The sequence below is a fragment of the Carlito syrichta genome, unplaced genomic scaffold, assembly GCF_000164805.1.
Source record: "Carlito syrichta isolate Samal-C Ts95f unplaced genomic scaffold, Tarsius_syrichta-2.0.1 Scaffold304344, whole genome shotgun sequence".
Taxonomy (NCBI): Eukaryota; Metazoa; Chordata; class Mammalia; order Primates; family Tarsiidae; genus Carlito; species Carlito syrichta.
The window spans coordinates 79,140-96,034 of record NW_007248440.1 but is presented as its reverse complement, the minus strand read 5'-3'; the positions used below and the strand labels follow the sequence as shown (position 1 = coordinate 96,034).

The 16,895-nt window shown below is 36.6% G+C and overlaps 1 protein-coding gene across 1 annotated transcript in view; it reads right to left on the bottom strand.

Annotated features, from left to right (window-relative positions):
• The window catches only part of LOC103262133 (myosin-IIIa-like), a 104,662-nt gene that overhangs the window by 8,681 nt on the left and 79,086 nt on the right, over positions 1 to 16,895 (bottom strand). The window contains exon 13 of the mRNA XM_008059746.1: positions 8,337 to 8,539. Coding sequence (XP_008057937.1) covers positions 8,337 to 8,539 — 203 coding nt within the window. The remainder of the gene's footprint in view (positions 1 to 8,336; positions 8,540 to 16,895) is intronic.

Here is a 16,895-nt window from a genome sequence, read left to right as displayed (position 1 = left end):
TTGACCTGCTGGGTTCTGGCAATCCTGCATCAGCCTTCCAAGTAGCCAGAACTACAGGTGCGTGCTACCATGCCCAGCTAATTTTCTATTTATTGTAGAGATGAGGTCTTGGCTGGTTGCCTGGGCTGGTCTCGAACCCATGGGCTCAGGCAATCCACTTGCCTCGGCCTCCCAAAGTGCTGTGATTACAGGCTGAGCCACCAAGCCTGGCTTTTTGTTTATTTTTTAATGGGGCTGTTTGTTTTTTTCCTTTTGGCACATTTGAGCTCCAGGTAGATCCTAGATGTTAGAACTTTTTTCAGATATGCAGTTGGCAAATATTTTTTCCCATTCTGTGGGCTGTCATCTGGCTCTCGTGATGATTTCTTTTGCTGTGCAGAAGCTCTTCAGTTTGATAAGGTCTCACTTATCTATCTTATCTCTTATGACATTGGCTTTCGATCAGGAACTAGTTGCCTATTTCAATTGCATCTCCTGTGTGTGTGTGTGTGTGTTTTAATTTTAAAGATGTAGGATACAATTCAGGGTTAGGTATACAAATGGTCATTATACAAGTAAAGTTTGGGCCTCCCTTTGGTCCCTACTTTGCCTGATTTGAGATCAGGTACCCTTATTGATGTAGTGTGCTCACTCCCTCACTTCCCTGGCAGTTTCCCACTACTGCCAATCCCTTTCTTATAGTATTATGACAATTGTTCAGAGTCCACTTATGAGTGGGAACATGTGGTACTCAGTTCTTTGTTTTGGTGATAGATTACTGAGTATTATAAAGTCTAAGTCCATCGAAGGTGCTGAAAAGTTCACAATTTTGTCCTTCTTTATGGCTGCATAGTAATAGTCCATCATGTATATGTACCACATTTTTTTATCCCGTCCAGTTTCAATGGGCAGCACGGTTGGTTCCATGTTTTTGTTATTGTAAATAATGCTGGAATATACATGCATATGCAGATATCTTTTTTGTAGAATATTTCGAGTTCTTCCGGGTATATTTCCAGATGGGGGATTGCTGGGTCGTATGAAAAGTTGATTTTCAGATTTTTTAGGAATTGCCATACTGTTTTCCACAGAGGTTGTACTAGTTTACACTCCCACCAACAATGAGATTCTTAAAGTTTGAGGTTTTGTGTTTAGATCTTTGATCCATTTGGAATTGATTTTTGTGTATGGTGATAGGTAAGTGTCCTGTTTCAATCTTCTGCATGTGGTCAGCCAGTTTTTCCAGCACCATTTATTGAATAAGTTCTCCTCTCCCCAGTGGTTGTTGGTGGAGGTTTTGTTGAAGATGAGTTGGTTGAGAAATTGAGGTTTTGCTTCCAGAATCTCTATCCTGTTCCACTGGTCTATATGCCTGTTATTGTACCAAAGCCATGGTGTTTTGATTATTGTAGCCTTATAATAAAAGATTTGAAGTCTGGAAGTTTGATACCTCACACTTTGTTTCCTGAGATACCACCTAACTCCAGTAAGAATGGCCATCATTAATAAAACAAAAAACAACAGATGCTGGCGAGGTTGTGATGAAAAGGAAACGCTTCTACACTGTTGGTGGAAATGCAAACTAGTTGAACCTCTATGAAAAACAGTGTGGTAATTCCTAAAAGAACTAGAAATAGACCTACCATATGACCCAGCAATCCTCCTTCTGGAAATATACCCAGAGGAACTAAATCACCCTACACAAAAGATACCTGCACGTGCATGTTTATTGCAGTGCTATTCACAATAGCAAAAACTTGGAACCAACCATGCTGCCCACTGAAACTGGACTGGATTAAAAAAATGTAATACATATACATGATGAAATATTATGAAACCCTAAAGAAGGACAAAATTATGGACTTTGCAGCAACTTGGATGGACTTAGAGCCTATCATACTCAGTGAGCTCACAGAAACAAAGAATTGAGTATCACATGCTCTCACTTATAAGTGGACCATGAACATTTACCATTATACTACATGAAAGGAATTGGCAGTATCCAGAAATTGCTGATGGGGGCACATAACTTCAAAAAGAGTACTTGATCTCAAACCAGGCAAAGTGGGGACCAAAAGGAGGCCCAAACTTTACCTGTACAATATCCACTTGTATTGTATAGTAATTCTGAATTGTATCCCGCATCTTTACAATTAAAAAAAAAACCAGTTTTTTTTAAGCTCAGGAATGTTTTCCACTGAAGTATATAAACAGAAAAAACCCACTTTATGACATGCATAATTTTATACAAGTCATTTCACTTAAAAGGTAAGAAAGGATTTTAAAACTCTCCTAGGTTTTCTACTCTTGCATATTATGCAGTTTAATCTCAGTTGAGATGGAAATTTTACCTTTGCTCTCTTCATAAGTTATCTATTCTTTCAGAACATATGTGTTTGGCTCAGAATCAATGGTAGCTCAGATATATCTATATATATTTACTTTTCCATTAATGCAGTAAAAGATGTTTGGAATTTTAGAACTTCTGTGGCCTTATCTCATAACCTCTATTTTTGGTTCAAGGTTCTGCCAAAAACCATTATAAGAGCAATTTTTATATTAAGGGCTCCAACACACAATTCATTTAGGCTTAAAATAATGTGGTTAAGGGTTTGATATTTGTGTCACACCAATAACTATTCAAGATGCTCCATTTGGCCTTTCCTGAGAGTTAGTAGATAAAAACATTTAAAATGAAACAGTAGTACTTTAAAAAGTAAATAATGCAAATCCCTGTTCTTCCTTGTTAGTGTTTTGAAAGGAAGGAAGACATTTTCTAGAGAAAAGTAACAGTGCTATTGATTAGTATGCATTCTGGGTTGAGACTCTTCCCTGAGTCTGAGAGGGCATAATATCACCAAGCCTTGGAGGAGAGTTCAAATAATGAGGCGATCTAAATATTTCAAATATCTGGGCCTCAGGGGAATAAGATCTTGATGTAAAATAGCAGCAGAAGAAGAGAAAGCAGAAGAGAGGTGAAAATGTGATTAGAGAGATGAACTCAATACATCTTCACAAATATTTAGACATGAAAAGCGAGGAGAGTCGGAGGTTTTATACAACTAAAGGAGGATAGTTCCATTCCAAAAGAAGGGACTATAAGAAAATAAACAGGTCTGAGATATGTTTTCAGTTGAATTTGAGATAGCAGGAGGATATATATGTAGTTGGAAATAAAACATGTGAACCTAGGAAAGAGCAAGAGGTAAGTCTTTGGCTGTCAATCATATAGAGCTATCTGTTGAGGCTATGATGTCAGAAGAAATTGTGAAGTGAGAGAGTGCAGAGAGAAAAGAAAAAAGCTTCAACACATATTTTGGAAATAGATAAATAAGTTTAAGCAATAGAAGAAAAATTCAGAAAGTAGAAGAATCAGGAGACCCTAGTAATGGAACAGAGAAAGGTGAGGGTTTCAAGAAAAGGGGCTGTCCACAGGCTGGATGCTGGTGAGTACTGGCACATCTTTTCTTCTGAACTGATCACATTTACATCTTCCACACCCCTGTCTGTTTTTTGTGGCAGTCACCAGCAATACTGCCAAAAACACTAACAGTGTACATGAGCAAGGTTACAACAAAACTGAAAGTTTAGTTTAGTTCTTGTCTTTTCTCAACACAATATAATGAAAACTTCTCCATGACTGGCACAGCAAATAATTTAGTTTGCTTTGTTCTAATGAAATCACACTGATTGCCTCATGTGTCACATCTTAAATGCTTAAATGATGCAATGTACAATTAGTGAAGTGACTCACAAATGTAGGCACACAAAATTAGTGGATTTCTCTTTAATTATCAGTGTATATTTACTGAGAATTGTAATTTGACAAGGGAGATATTATGGGAAATATACTGACCTTCAGTGGATAAACAATCAGAAAGTTAAAGAAACAGGAAAAGAACACATCTCCAAGATTACCCAACTCATGTCCTGCCCCTAATTACATCAAAGCTATACAAGAAGACAGTACTACAGCATCCCACACTTGCCAATGTGACCAGTAGTTCCCAGGTCAGGATGGCCTGGGGCCAGACATAGGGTCTCAGCAAGTTAACTAGTAGTATTTCTCTAACTCGGCCCCCCTCCTATTTGTAGATCCTCTAATACGTCTTCAGAGAGAATTTCATCCAGCCACATGCAGGCAGGCCATTAGGGCTAACTCATGTGGACCCTCATTCCTTGGACTCTGGAGATCACTTATGTAGCCAAGGCCTTTAACAACTTCAAAACTGTAGCAAAATCCTCACAAGGGCATGGCTTAACTCATCTGTAAAACCTTTAAATCTTCGACAAAATGGCCAACAATAAGACATGGAAAGCTAATAATGAAGTTTTGCATTCCTAAAGCCTCATGGAGTAGTCATAAAGCAGTGCTTTCAGTCTCTCTCTCTCATCTCATTCAGCAGTGGTGCAATCATAGCTTACCATAGCCTCAAACTCCTGAGATCAGGTTCAGGCAATCCTCTTGTTTAAGCCTCCCAAGTAACTGGAACTACAGATGTGTACCACCTTGTCCAACTAATATTTTTAGTTTTTTAAGAAAGGGGGTGGTCTCAAGTTCCTGGGCTCAAGCCATCCTCCTATCTCAACCTCCCAAAGTGCTGGCATTACAGACTTGAGTCATCGTGCCCGGACTAGTATTTTATTTTTAATTACAGCTGCCCCCTCTTACACTGCCTCCTCCTGGCTATGCAGTCTCCTCAATCTCTTCTTGCCATTTACCTACTCACTCAATGCAGATGAACTCATTTCCTACTTTCCTGAGATACAAGAAATCAATAAGTGATCAGCAAGTTTTGTGTCAAGGTATATGGAGCTCTCCAGGAGACTTTGAGCTGCTTTACCACAGGAATCCTGTCTTATTCAGCTTTGTATCTCCTGTGCTTAGCACACAGAAGGCACTTAATAAATATTTGTCAAAAGGATGAATGGATGAGTGAATGAATGAATGGTGGGCTTTGGAATAAGACAGACAAGGGTTCAAACTCTTAGGTATTTATTAGCTTTTTGAAATTAGGCAGCTTACAACAATTCTCTTACTAAAAATTCTCTTTGTCCCAGTTTCCTCATGTATAAAAAGACAATAATATCTTGTCAACTGACTGCAAGAATTAAAAGAGATAAAGGCTGTAAGGTGCATAGCACAGTGTCTAACATAGAATAATTGCTCCATAAATATATTTCCCTTCTTCCACAGTAGAGTACCTTGTCTGCCATTTGTTTATGTCTCCTGAGTTCTGAGCACATGAGAGAAATGCAATCAATGCTTGCTGAACTAAACTGTAGTAATAGAAAACAGTGCCACAGAAACAGTCATCATTTATACTGGTGAGAATTATCTAGCACAACCTTCAATGTGCTCATTTTCTTCTTGAAATTAAGCAGACTCTGAAAATCTTCTTCTTTAAATCTTCTATGTTGGAATATTACACAGCTATAAAGAAGGACAAAATATGGATTTCACAGCAACTTGGATGGATTTAGAGTTCATCATATTCAGTGATCTATCAGAGAAACAAAGAAGTGAGTACCACATGTTTTCACTCAGAATTGGGCCCTGAACATTTATCATAATACTACATGAAAGGCATTGGCAGTAATAGGTCACTGCCAGGGGTGGGAGGCGGGGAGGCACATAACACTAATAGAGTATCTGATCCCAAACCAGGCGAAGTGAGGACCAATGGGAGGCCCAAACTTCACCTGTACAATGACCACTTATGTTTCAAACCCTGAATTGTACCCTACATTAAAAAAAAAAACCATAAGCATCTTCATTTAGACAAGGTTTTAAGTCACAAGTTAAAAGATAGTACCATCATTAAAAAGATAATCTCAAAATGAATGTGGTCAGAGTCTGGGATAGGATAGCATGGAATAGGAGAAAAGAGAAGAAAATAACTAATTCTCTTAAAATAAAATGTTAAGTTCACTTTTAAAAACACTTGTCTGCCATGCCTCTTACTGCCTCTCAGCTCTGCTCTCTACTCATCTGTGCCTGCCATGCTCTGTGACCTGAAGGCCAACCTCTACAGACTGTAATCTCTGGGCTTCCTTGCTCTCTGGCTTCCTTTGTGGTTTAGACAATAGCAAGCACAGGTAGGAGACTGGTAGGAGGGAGAAGGATTGGTGGGTATATTTATCCCCTTGCACTCTCCTTGAGCAGTTGCAGTGTACCAGGCCCTGGAGTCCTGCCTCTCTCTCTGCCTGCAGACCTGAAGGCAGCCATGTCTCCTCACCCTTGTCAGTCCATGGGCATTTCACCATTCATTCTTGGTTCTTCGATGCCCATTCAATCTCTGTAAATAGTTTTCTCAGTTAAACTCATGCTCCTTCCTTTAAGGACCATAATTGATAGAGTATATTTAAATTTATAATGTAAAATATATACCTACTAAGGATTCTTCTATCACATGCCTGATATTTTCATATTCATAGATCACAAAAGCTCTTCTAGAACTTAAAAATGCAATTCAAATTAAGTAAAAGAAAAAAGAGATATAAAAATGGAAAAAAGCTTCATTATAAATTGTAATGCAGCTGTGCTCAAGTTATATTTCCACCTGATTGTGAATTTTGAACTTGAAATGCTTTTCCCCAATAAACAGTGTTATAAAACTAGAATAGTTCGGTAGGCCAATTGGGAATAAAAGTTTATTTAATTCATAGCATGCCTTAAATATAATCCTAATTGTTCTATTTATTGGACTACATCCTGCAATATTTCAATAAACATTAACAAGATTATTTCTATGGTTAAAAACCCTGGGCTTCACTGTGCAGCTCCAGAGGGGGCTGTTCACATGGCATTCCTATGTGAATGGTGTTCCTTCCATATCTCCATAGAATACACTGTGAATGTTACCCCTTAACACTGTAAGAAATGGTGGCCCCATTAAACATTAGTATGGTACACTTAAGAAGTTCTTTCCCAAAGCCCTGAAGGAGAAGCTTACACAATTATGAGAGCAAGACAAATAGATTGAGAACCAGTTAAGTCTTCACATCAGCTAAAACCTGAAAGCCCTTCTAGGTATGAGTGAGCACTGGAAACACATCAATACATAGTAGCTACTATTTATTGAACATCGTCTATGTCCCAGATGTTGTGCTAGATGTTGTTTCTAATTTTCCCAACTATTAACACTGTTACTAATACTAATGGCTGAACTTTATGGGGACTTACTATGTGCTGTTCATTGTGCTAAATACTATACAGACATTATCTTGATTGATAGGTAGGTATTAATGCTATTTCCATTTTAGAGATGAAAAACAAGGTGTAGAGAGAGTAAGTAAACTGTTTCAAATCATACACACAATAAGTGGCAAAGCGAAGATCCTGTAAGAGTCTTTAAGCTTAAATATTTTACCCAAGGTAGACTAATGCATTATGGAGCCACAATTAAAAACCACATTAATCTAATAATCATTCCTTACATACTTTAAAATGAATCCCAAGGGTAATACTGTTCCACATTGAAGGTTGTATTCAAGTACTGAACTACAAACAATTTATACTCATGATTTACTCGTGAATTGAATGATAGCACATTTGAAGTCAGCTGTATTAAATAATGATGTACTAATATATAACAAGAGCTTATTATGTTCCTGTGAATTTAATTGATCATATCACTACTATAATGTAGAAGATGTTTAGATAAAATCAACATAATAAAAAGTAAGATTCTAACTTGTCACACTTTTATTTTTAAATAATGCAACCACCAGGAATGTGGAGCTATAGTTTCTTCATAAGAATAACTAAGATGTTTTGGAATCATTAGGAGATAAATTTTGTCATTCAGCTATAAACTCCCAAAAGGAACTCATTCAACCTATTATCAAAACATTATGAATAGTATTGCTGGCTTAAATCAGCTAGCAATAAAATGGGCAATATAATAAAGCCCATTCCTGAATATTTTATTTGATCCCTTCTTTATAAACAGAGGAACAAGAGAAGCAATTGAAAGATCTATCTATATATACCAGTATTTAAAATAAAAAAGACTCAGTTATTTCTAATTAAATTTCACATTAATTTTGTGAGGAGAAATATATTCTCTCCTACTTCAAAACTTGCTCTAATTTTACAGTTAGTACCTCTATGATGAGCTTCTCTCTAGTGGCATAAATTTTAGGTAATTTATTAATTCCTCTACTGGATGTAGCATACATGCAAGTAAGACAGTGCTGAAGCATCTCTTTGTTTCCAACAGTAAGTGCTTTGCATACAGTAGGTGATCAACAAATTTCTGTTGCATGTGAAAGACATTTTTATTATTAAAACAAAAAGCATTGTCTTTGCTTATGTGTCCTCTCAAAATAGGAGATATTTGAGATGAACTTACATAGCTTGATGGATAACTCGGGATTTTTCCAGAAGATATTCAAAAATCTGTGCTCCCACTACAGCTCCAGAAGAGGTAAATTTCATTTCTAAGTATTTTCCAAATCGGCTGGAATTGTCATTTATAATAGTGCAGGCATTTCCAAAGGCTTCTACTAAATTGTTTACTTGTAAAATCTTCTCTTGCAGCGTTCTGTTATTAGCCTAGAGAGAAAATGTCAAGATTTTTTTTTAAATGTAAAAATTAACTTTGTATGTAATAAAATCTCTTTCTCTCCCTCTCCCCTTTTTTAGTTTTGTTTGCTTGGGTTTTTTAGAAACAGGGTCTTGCTCTGTCACCCAGGCTGGAGTTCAGTGCAATCATAGCTCACCGCTGCCTCAAACACCTGGACTTAAGCAATTCTTCTATCTCAGTCTCTTGAGTAGTGGAGACTACAGGTGCACACACCACACCCCACTAAAATGTCTCTTCTTTGGTAAGAATGTTATGTAGACATAAGCATATGAAAGCATGTTTTGGTATATTGCCAGATATTACAACCTGGTCTGTTTTTCCCCTCCCATGTGTATATTTACTCACTTGCTTCCTTAAAAGGGGGCAAAGAGATATTCTATATTTTAAATTCAAATACAGTTATATTCAGTGCCTGCTCTGCAAATACAATTTATAAGCAGTATACACATACTGAGGTACACCTGTCATTTTGTTATTCCTTCTCTACTTGCCTGTGTCTCTCTCCAAATCTTCTCCAAAGGCAGAACCACTTCCCTTGCTTCCAGGGAAGCTGCTAAGAGAGTAATGATAATTCTAAATCTAAGAGAGTAATGATATTTCATGCATTCGGAAGCAGGCGAAAAGGAATAATTGTGAAAAATGAGAACAGCTTGGAAGTATGCAGGGACAGAGTAGAACCACAGTCAAGGCCAGCAGGCCTACATGGCTGTTCCTCCATCTTCTCCTACCCCATGTCTTATGTTCCTCCCCTTAAGCAAGTATTACATTTCATTTTTCTTCTTTACCACTTTTGCTGAAATTCTCCCAAGTAGAAATTTATTTGAGTTAATGGCCAACCACTTTTAGATAAGCATACCCCACTTCCACTCCCTTAGAGGTTTAGTTAGGTATCACTCATTTATAACTTGGCAGAAATTGGCTCAAGTAGATTATTTTCTGTGTAATTCCTTAATACCTCATGGAGATCAGCTGTGTGAAAGGTATAGAAATTTTAAAACTTGAGGGACAGGAACATAGGCTACACTAGAATTTGAGTGGGCTGGAGACAGCATTTGCAGTGAGGCATTGAGGCTGTGTAAGGACTTTGATTATCTTCTAAAAGAGGCAGTAAGGGATGAGAAAAGGAAGTAGTGATTTGGGGACAAACTTGATTCTGTTAAAATGCTTTCAGCTGACCTTGCATCCATAAAAAAGGCAAGATGACATCTTCATCTGCCTATATTAAATAGCAGTGACTTACTAAGTAAGATCTGGAGGAGTGCCTATTCCAAAGGTAAATTCTACCCACCAAATATCTGATTTTTGCATCTGGTAAATATTTTTCAAGGGCATAAGAAAAAACAAGATAAGACCTGATAAGGGTAGGAATCTGAATATATATATATATGTTCACACATATATGAATACACACACACACACACACATATTCACAAACATATTTATCCACATATTCCTCAATTAATATTAAATCACAGTTTTAGATCTAAAATAAGACAAAAAGATTAGATTAACAAATTTGCTGACATCTACAAAACAACATTCACACACTGTTGATCCATTATTGATGAAATCCTCCATGGGTCCACAAATTAAGACAGAATAGCAAAGACTCTTGAGCAAGTTAATTCAGATGTTTAGCTCTTTAGCACCAGGATAGTATGCTGCACTGCTCCCTGACTCTGTGTTACATTTTATTTCACTGTTGCTAAAACTTTTAGAATAGACAAGGAGTAGTGGCTCATACAATCACTACACTGGGAGAGTGAAGTGGGAGAATAACTTGAGCCCAGGAGTTTGAGACCAGCCTGGGGAACATAGAAAGACCGTGAATTTTCAAAAAAATTTTAGAAGTAGCCAGGCATGATGGCACAGGCCTGTAGTCCCAGTGATTCAGGAGGCTGAGGCAAAAAGATTGATTGAGTCCAGTAGTTTAAGCCTGCAGTGAGCTATGATCAAGTCACTGCACTCTAGCCTGTGTATCAGAGTAAGACTCTATCTTTAAACAAATTTATTTTAATTTAGAATAATAGGTATCCTAGGAGTAAGAAAAGAGGAGTTGATGGGCAAGGGGCTGAAGGAGGAATTGAGACGAAAGCCCTGGGATAGCACTGAGGGGTCACAGGTCTAGTGAGTAGAGGTCATACAAATTCACCGAGAAAAGCATATTTTATCCCACACCAATGTATCTGATGGAAAATATTACATCAGTCAATTAATTTTTAACAGGAACATGGAATTCTTCCTATTCATCATTTTGAAAATGAATTAGGAGTGACAATGACAAGATGGCCAACCAGACGCTTCTAGTACTCTGTCCTCCCAACACACACACACACACACACAAATCCAAAACAATGAATAAACAACTATATTCAGACCAAGATAAGTAAAGAAGAGCACCAGGAACAGAAAGATGATAGATAGATAGATAGATAGATAGATAGATAGATAGATAGACAGATAGATAGATAGATATAGAGCAGAAATTCTGTAGATTACAAGAATCTAGGATTGCTGCATAGAGAAGGAAAAGAAACACCTTGCCTCTGCCACCCCATCCTCCCAGTGGGGATAGATTCAGAACAGAAGGGACTCCTCCTGCAGGGAAATGTAAGCAAGAGAACCCCAGCAGACACCTGCATTCTTGGCTGCTAGAGATTCTTACAGTCCTCACAGGGTTTGAGCCCAGCTGAGGGAGCTCTTCAGTACTAAGGCAGCACCCGACTTTCATAGGACCTCTACCCTCCTGTATGTCAAAAGAGTTGCCCCCAAAATACAGCTCAAGCGAGGCAGCACGCTGCCCCCAGTAGCTTCAAGCCTTCAGCACATCTAAGTTGATGCACCTCCTTGCACCACAGTCCAGGGATCCAGATGCTCTGCTGATCCATGTAGCCGTGTTTTCTGGGGCTGAGAAGATATGGTACCTTATGTTCCAGGGAATCAGATCCTTGATTGACTTGTGCCATCCTGCCCACAGGCTGGACAGTCACAACGCCTTACCTTTCTGGAAATGAACTAGCCTGCTGCAGTCTGAGCTGCTGAGACACCCCACCTCTCTGGGGAGTGTAATCATTACTGCACTGCTTTGCACCACTCAGAGCCCAAGCCACAGTGGCATATTTCCATTCCTGGGTAATTGATGCTGCTGCATCTCTCTTCACAGACCCTGGGCTATTTCTGTTCCCCATCATCTCATGGTTCAAAATCACCATTGGATAGTACCTCATGCCCTAGAGCCCAAGCTACTACTGTGCCCTGTTTATCGGGGCCTGAACCTCCAGAATACCTGCTCTTCCCCAACTCCATGCCAGTGCTGTGTCCCATCATCCAGGGTCAGAACCACAGACACATTCAAGCCCCCTGGGCTCAAGCTACTGGGGATGTGCCTCATAGGAATAAACTCTAACTTAGTGGGAGAACTACATCTGCTTGTGCTTTGGAGAGTAAACCTTTGCTTCAAGTATCAGGTGTCATAGTAGTTTCAAAAGACCCTGGGCCCAGGAACCTGGCTCAATAGATGCTTTAAGCACCTGTGCCTTGGATCCCAGTGCTACTGTGTCTGCCTGTGAGTTGCGCCAGATCCAACATCAAGAGAGATCTCCTCAGCTAAGACTCCCAACTGTGAGAAAGACAAGAACAGGAGAATCACTAAAATCTTCCTTAATAACCTATGAAGCCACTGTAACTGTCACTGTCATAAATTCCTGGAGCCTAGACTACTGAGGCAGCCACAGCCATCATTAAATATTGATCACAACTAAAGAAGCTGCATAGAGACCATACCACTGTGCCTACATGGCACCAGAGCCACAACAACCTACCCGATCAGCATCTTTAGCTCGATTTGCAGGTAAAAGTCTTCCCCTATGAAAGTCACTCTGTAAAGTTTGGAAGAGGCGACTGCACCATCAGATGCTAAGACATCAATGCAGGAACATAGAAACATGAAAAAGCAATAAAACACGACATCATCAATGTATCACAATAATTCTCCAGTTACTGACCTAAGATAAACAGAAATTTAAGAATTGCCTGAAAAGAAATTTAAAATAATAATCTTAAGGAAACTCAGCAGATACAAAGACTATAAACAGAAAATTCAATGAAGTCAGAAAAATAATGTGTGATCTAAGTGAGAAATTCAACAAAAAGATAGATATTATAAAAAAGAATAAAATGGAAATTTTAGAGCTTAATAATTCAATCAATGAAATAAAAATATGATTGAGAACCTCCACAGCAGACTAGATCAAACAGAAGAAGGAATCTGAATTTGAAGACAGGTCTTTTGAAAAGACCCAGTGAAAGGAAAAAAATAAAAAGAATGAAAAAGAGTAAAGACAGTCTATACTTAAGGGGCATCATTAAGCCAACACATTTTTGCATTAAAGGGGTTTCACAAGGAAAAGAGACAGTGAAAAGGATAGAAAGCTTATTTAATAAAATAATTTCTGGAAACTTTCAGAATTAAATATTGTTAAAATGGCCATACCACCCAAAGTAATATACAGATTCAATGCAATGTCTACCCAAATTCAAATGGCATTATTCACAGAAAGAGAAAAAACAATCCAAAATGTTTATGAAGCCAAAATGATCCCAAATAGCTAAAATAATTCTGAGACAGAAAAACAAATTTGCAGGCATAAATATTTCCTGACTTAAAATTATATTACATAGGTATAGTAATCAAATAGTATGGCATTGGCATAAAAATAGACACATGGACAAGTGCAATAAACTAGAGTTCAGAAATAAGTTCAAATATATATAGTCAACTTTTTTTTGACAAAGGCACTGAGAGGATACAATGGGGAAAAGACAGGGTTTTTTTTCTTAATAAATGATGCTGAGAAAACTGTAAAAGAATAAAATTAGATTCTTATACCATACACAAAATTCGTATCAAAATGGTTGAAAGACCTAAATATAAGAACAGAAACTATAAACTCCTAGAAGACAACCTAGGGAAAAACCTCCTGAATAATGTTCCTGTCAATGATTTTTTTGGATATCATGCCAAATGTTTAGGAAACAAATGCAAAATAAACAAATAAATAAGACTTCATCAAGCTAAAAGCCTTTTGCAAAGCAAAGAAAACAATCACCAAAATGAAATAGCATCCTACAGATTAGGGAAAAAGTGTTTGCAAATCATATATGTGATAAGGGGTTCATATCCAGAATTTATAAGGAACTTGTATACTAATCTGGGGAGAAATAAACAATCCAATTAAAAATGGGCAAAAGGCCTGAATAAACATTTCTTCAGAGAAGACATAAAAATGGCCAACAACTATATGAATAGATGCCTTAATATCATTAATCATTATGGAAATGTAAATCAAGACTACTGTGAGATACCACCCCACACTCATTAGAATGGCTATTATCAAAAAGCAAAAGATAAATGTTGGAGAGGGTATGGAGAAAACTCTTATACACTGCTGCCAAAAATGTAGGTTGGTATAGCAATTATGAAAAACAGTATGGAGATTTTAAAAAGAAATTTAAAATATAAGTACCATCAATATCTCTTCTGGGCATATACTCAAAGGAAATAAAATCCCTACCTTGTAAAGATATCTGCACTCCCATGTTCATGGCCACATTATTGCAATAACCAAGATATAGAAACAGCCTAAGTGTTTGTCAATGGATGAATGAATAAAGAAACTATGGAACATATACACAATGGAATATTATTCAACTAAAATAAGAATGAGATCTTGCTATTTGTCAAAACATGAATGAGCCTGAAGGACACTATGCTAAGCAAAATAAACCTGACACAGAAAGAAAAATATTGCATGATTTTACTTATATGTTGAATGTTTTAAAAAATTTCAATATGTAGATGTACAGAACAAAACAGTGGCTACCAGGAGTGAGGTGAAGATGAAGGGGAGGAAATGGGAAGATGTAGGGCAAAGGATACAAAGTAGTAGATACATAAGATGAGCAGCATGAGAATGTGGCTCATAAAATTGTATTGTTTATGAGATTCATATTAAATGAGTAGATTTTAGCTATTCTTACCAGAAAAAAAAACAAAAAAGGATAACTACATGAGATGATGAATACATTAATTTGTTTCACTACAGTAATCATTTTGCTACCTATATATATTTCATAACATTATATTATATACTTTATATATACACAATAAAACTTATTTTAAAAAAGAAAAACTAATAAATTATATACAGCTTCTACAATAAAAAGTGTAGCACTGGTGCATGAATAGATAGGTCAATGGAATGGAATAAAAAATCAGAAGCAGACCCAACTGCATAAGGATACTTAGTAAATCATAAAGGTGGCAGCTCAAGTTTATGGAATAAAATGGACTTTTTAATAAGTGGTGTTGGAATAACTGAATAGCTATATGACAAAAAGACAAAATTATATCCATTTATGACACTATAAGTCAGAATAAATTCCAAATGCATTAAAAAGTGAACTTGATTAAATTAAGCGTTTGTTTTGAACTATGTGACCTTACTCTTAAGTAGAGAGATTAGATGTGATCTCGAACCCACTGGTACTTTATAACACAAGATTCCTACAATCACAGTGTTGGCAAAAATTCTAACACGATTAATTATAACTATGTAGATCATGATAAAACTTTTTACAGGGGTAAATTTTGTACAATCATTTTTTTTCCTTTTTTTTTTGGCCATTAGTCTAATGAGAAAAACTAATTCTTGTCTTACTCTATTTGAAGGACTCTACCAGGAAAGTCAAAGTCTCTATCTTAAACTTCTCTTGAAAAAAAAAAAAAAAAATTCCAGGAGGAGTGGGGACCAAAGTCGAATCCAAACTTTACCTGTACAATGACCATTTGTATACATAATCCTGAATTGTTCCCCACATCTTTCAATTAAATAAATATTTAAAAATGTTTTTAATTAAATAAATAAATTTAAGGTTTACATTGTATACAGTAAGATTCTCTTTTTATACTACACAGCTCTGAGAGCTTTTACAAACATATACAATCATGTAACCCTCACTACAGTCTACATATAGAATAATTGCTTCGCCATCCCAAATTGTCCTGTGATCTTTTGTAGTAATCCCCACCTTCTACCTCCAGCTCCTGATGATTACTGACCTGTTTCTGTCCTTATTGTTTTAAATTTGCAAGAATGACAATGCCAATTGAATACAGTAAGTTGTCTTTTGATTTTGGCTTCTTTGACTTAGCATATACATTTGAGATTCGTCCAAATATCACTGCTTGTATCAGTGTTTTTTTTTCTTCTTATTGTTGAGCAATACTCCACTATATAGATGTCTTATAGTTTGTTTATCCATTACCTAGTTTGGTTGTTTCTACTTTTTGGAATTTACAAATAAATTTTCTACAAATATTTGTCTACAGGTTTTTGTATAAGCATGGGTCTTCATTTCCTCTGGATATGGATGTAGAAGAACTACTGGGTTACATGGCAAGTGTAGTATATGGGAAACATCCAAACTGTTTTCCAAAGTGGCTGTACCACTTTGCATTTTCATCAGCAATATATGAGCATTCCAGTTGTTCCACATCCCTGTCAGCACTTGATACTGTCAGATTTTTAAAAAATCTTAGCCATTTTAATAGGTGTATAATGGTGACTGTGGCTTTAATTTGCATTTTCCAAATGGCTATCAACATTGAACAATTTTCGTTTAATTGTTATCTACATATCAGCTTTGGTGAAGTGATTCTTCACCAAATATCTACTATGTCTAATGAGAAAAACTAATTCTCTTCTTACTCTATTGTCGTTTGTTTAACTGCTATCTACATATCAGCTTTAGTGAAGTCATTCTTCAAATCTTGTCTATTTTATAATTGTCATTTGATTTATCATTGAGTTTTAACGTTGTTTTTTGCATATCCTAGATACAAGTCTAGTTATGCTGTGTATTTAGTTATGCTACTTATTATGTCATATGTAAGAACTCTTCATCTAACTCAAAATCACACACACAAAAAACTTTTTATGCTTTCTTCTAGAAGATTTATAGTTTTTGTTTAAAGTATTAGACCTATGACCCATTTTGTGTTAATTTTTAATAGTTTGTGAGTCTAAATTGAAGTTTATTTTTTGTATGAGCATATCCAATTATTCCAACACCATTTATTAAAAAAACTATCTTTTTTCATTAACTAACTTTGCACCTTTGTAAAAAACCAATAAACTATATATGTGTAGGCTCCCTATTCTGTTCCATTGATCTATGTGTAGCCTTTTCTTTAATAACACATTATCTTAGCTGGGCTCCGTGGCTCAGCCTGTAATCCCGCGCCTTTGGGAGGCTGAGGTGAGT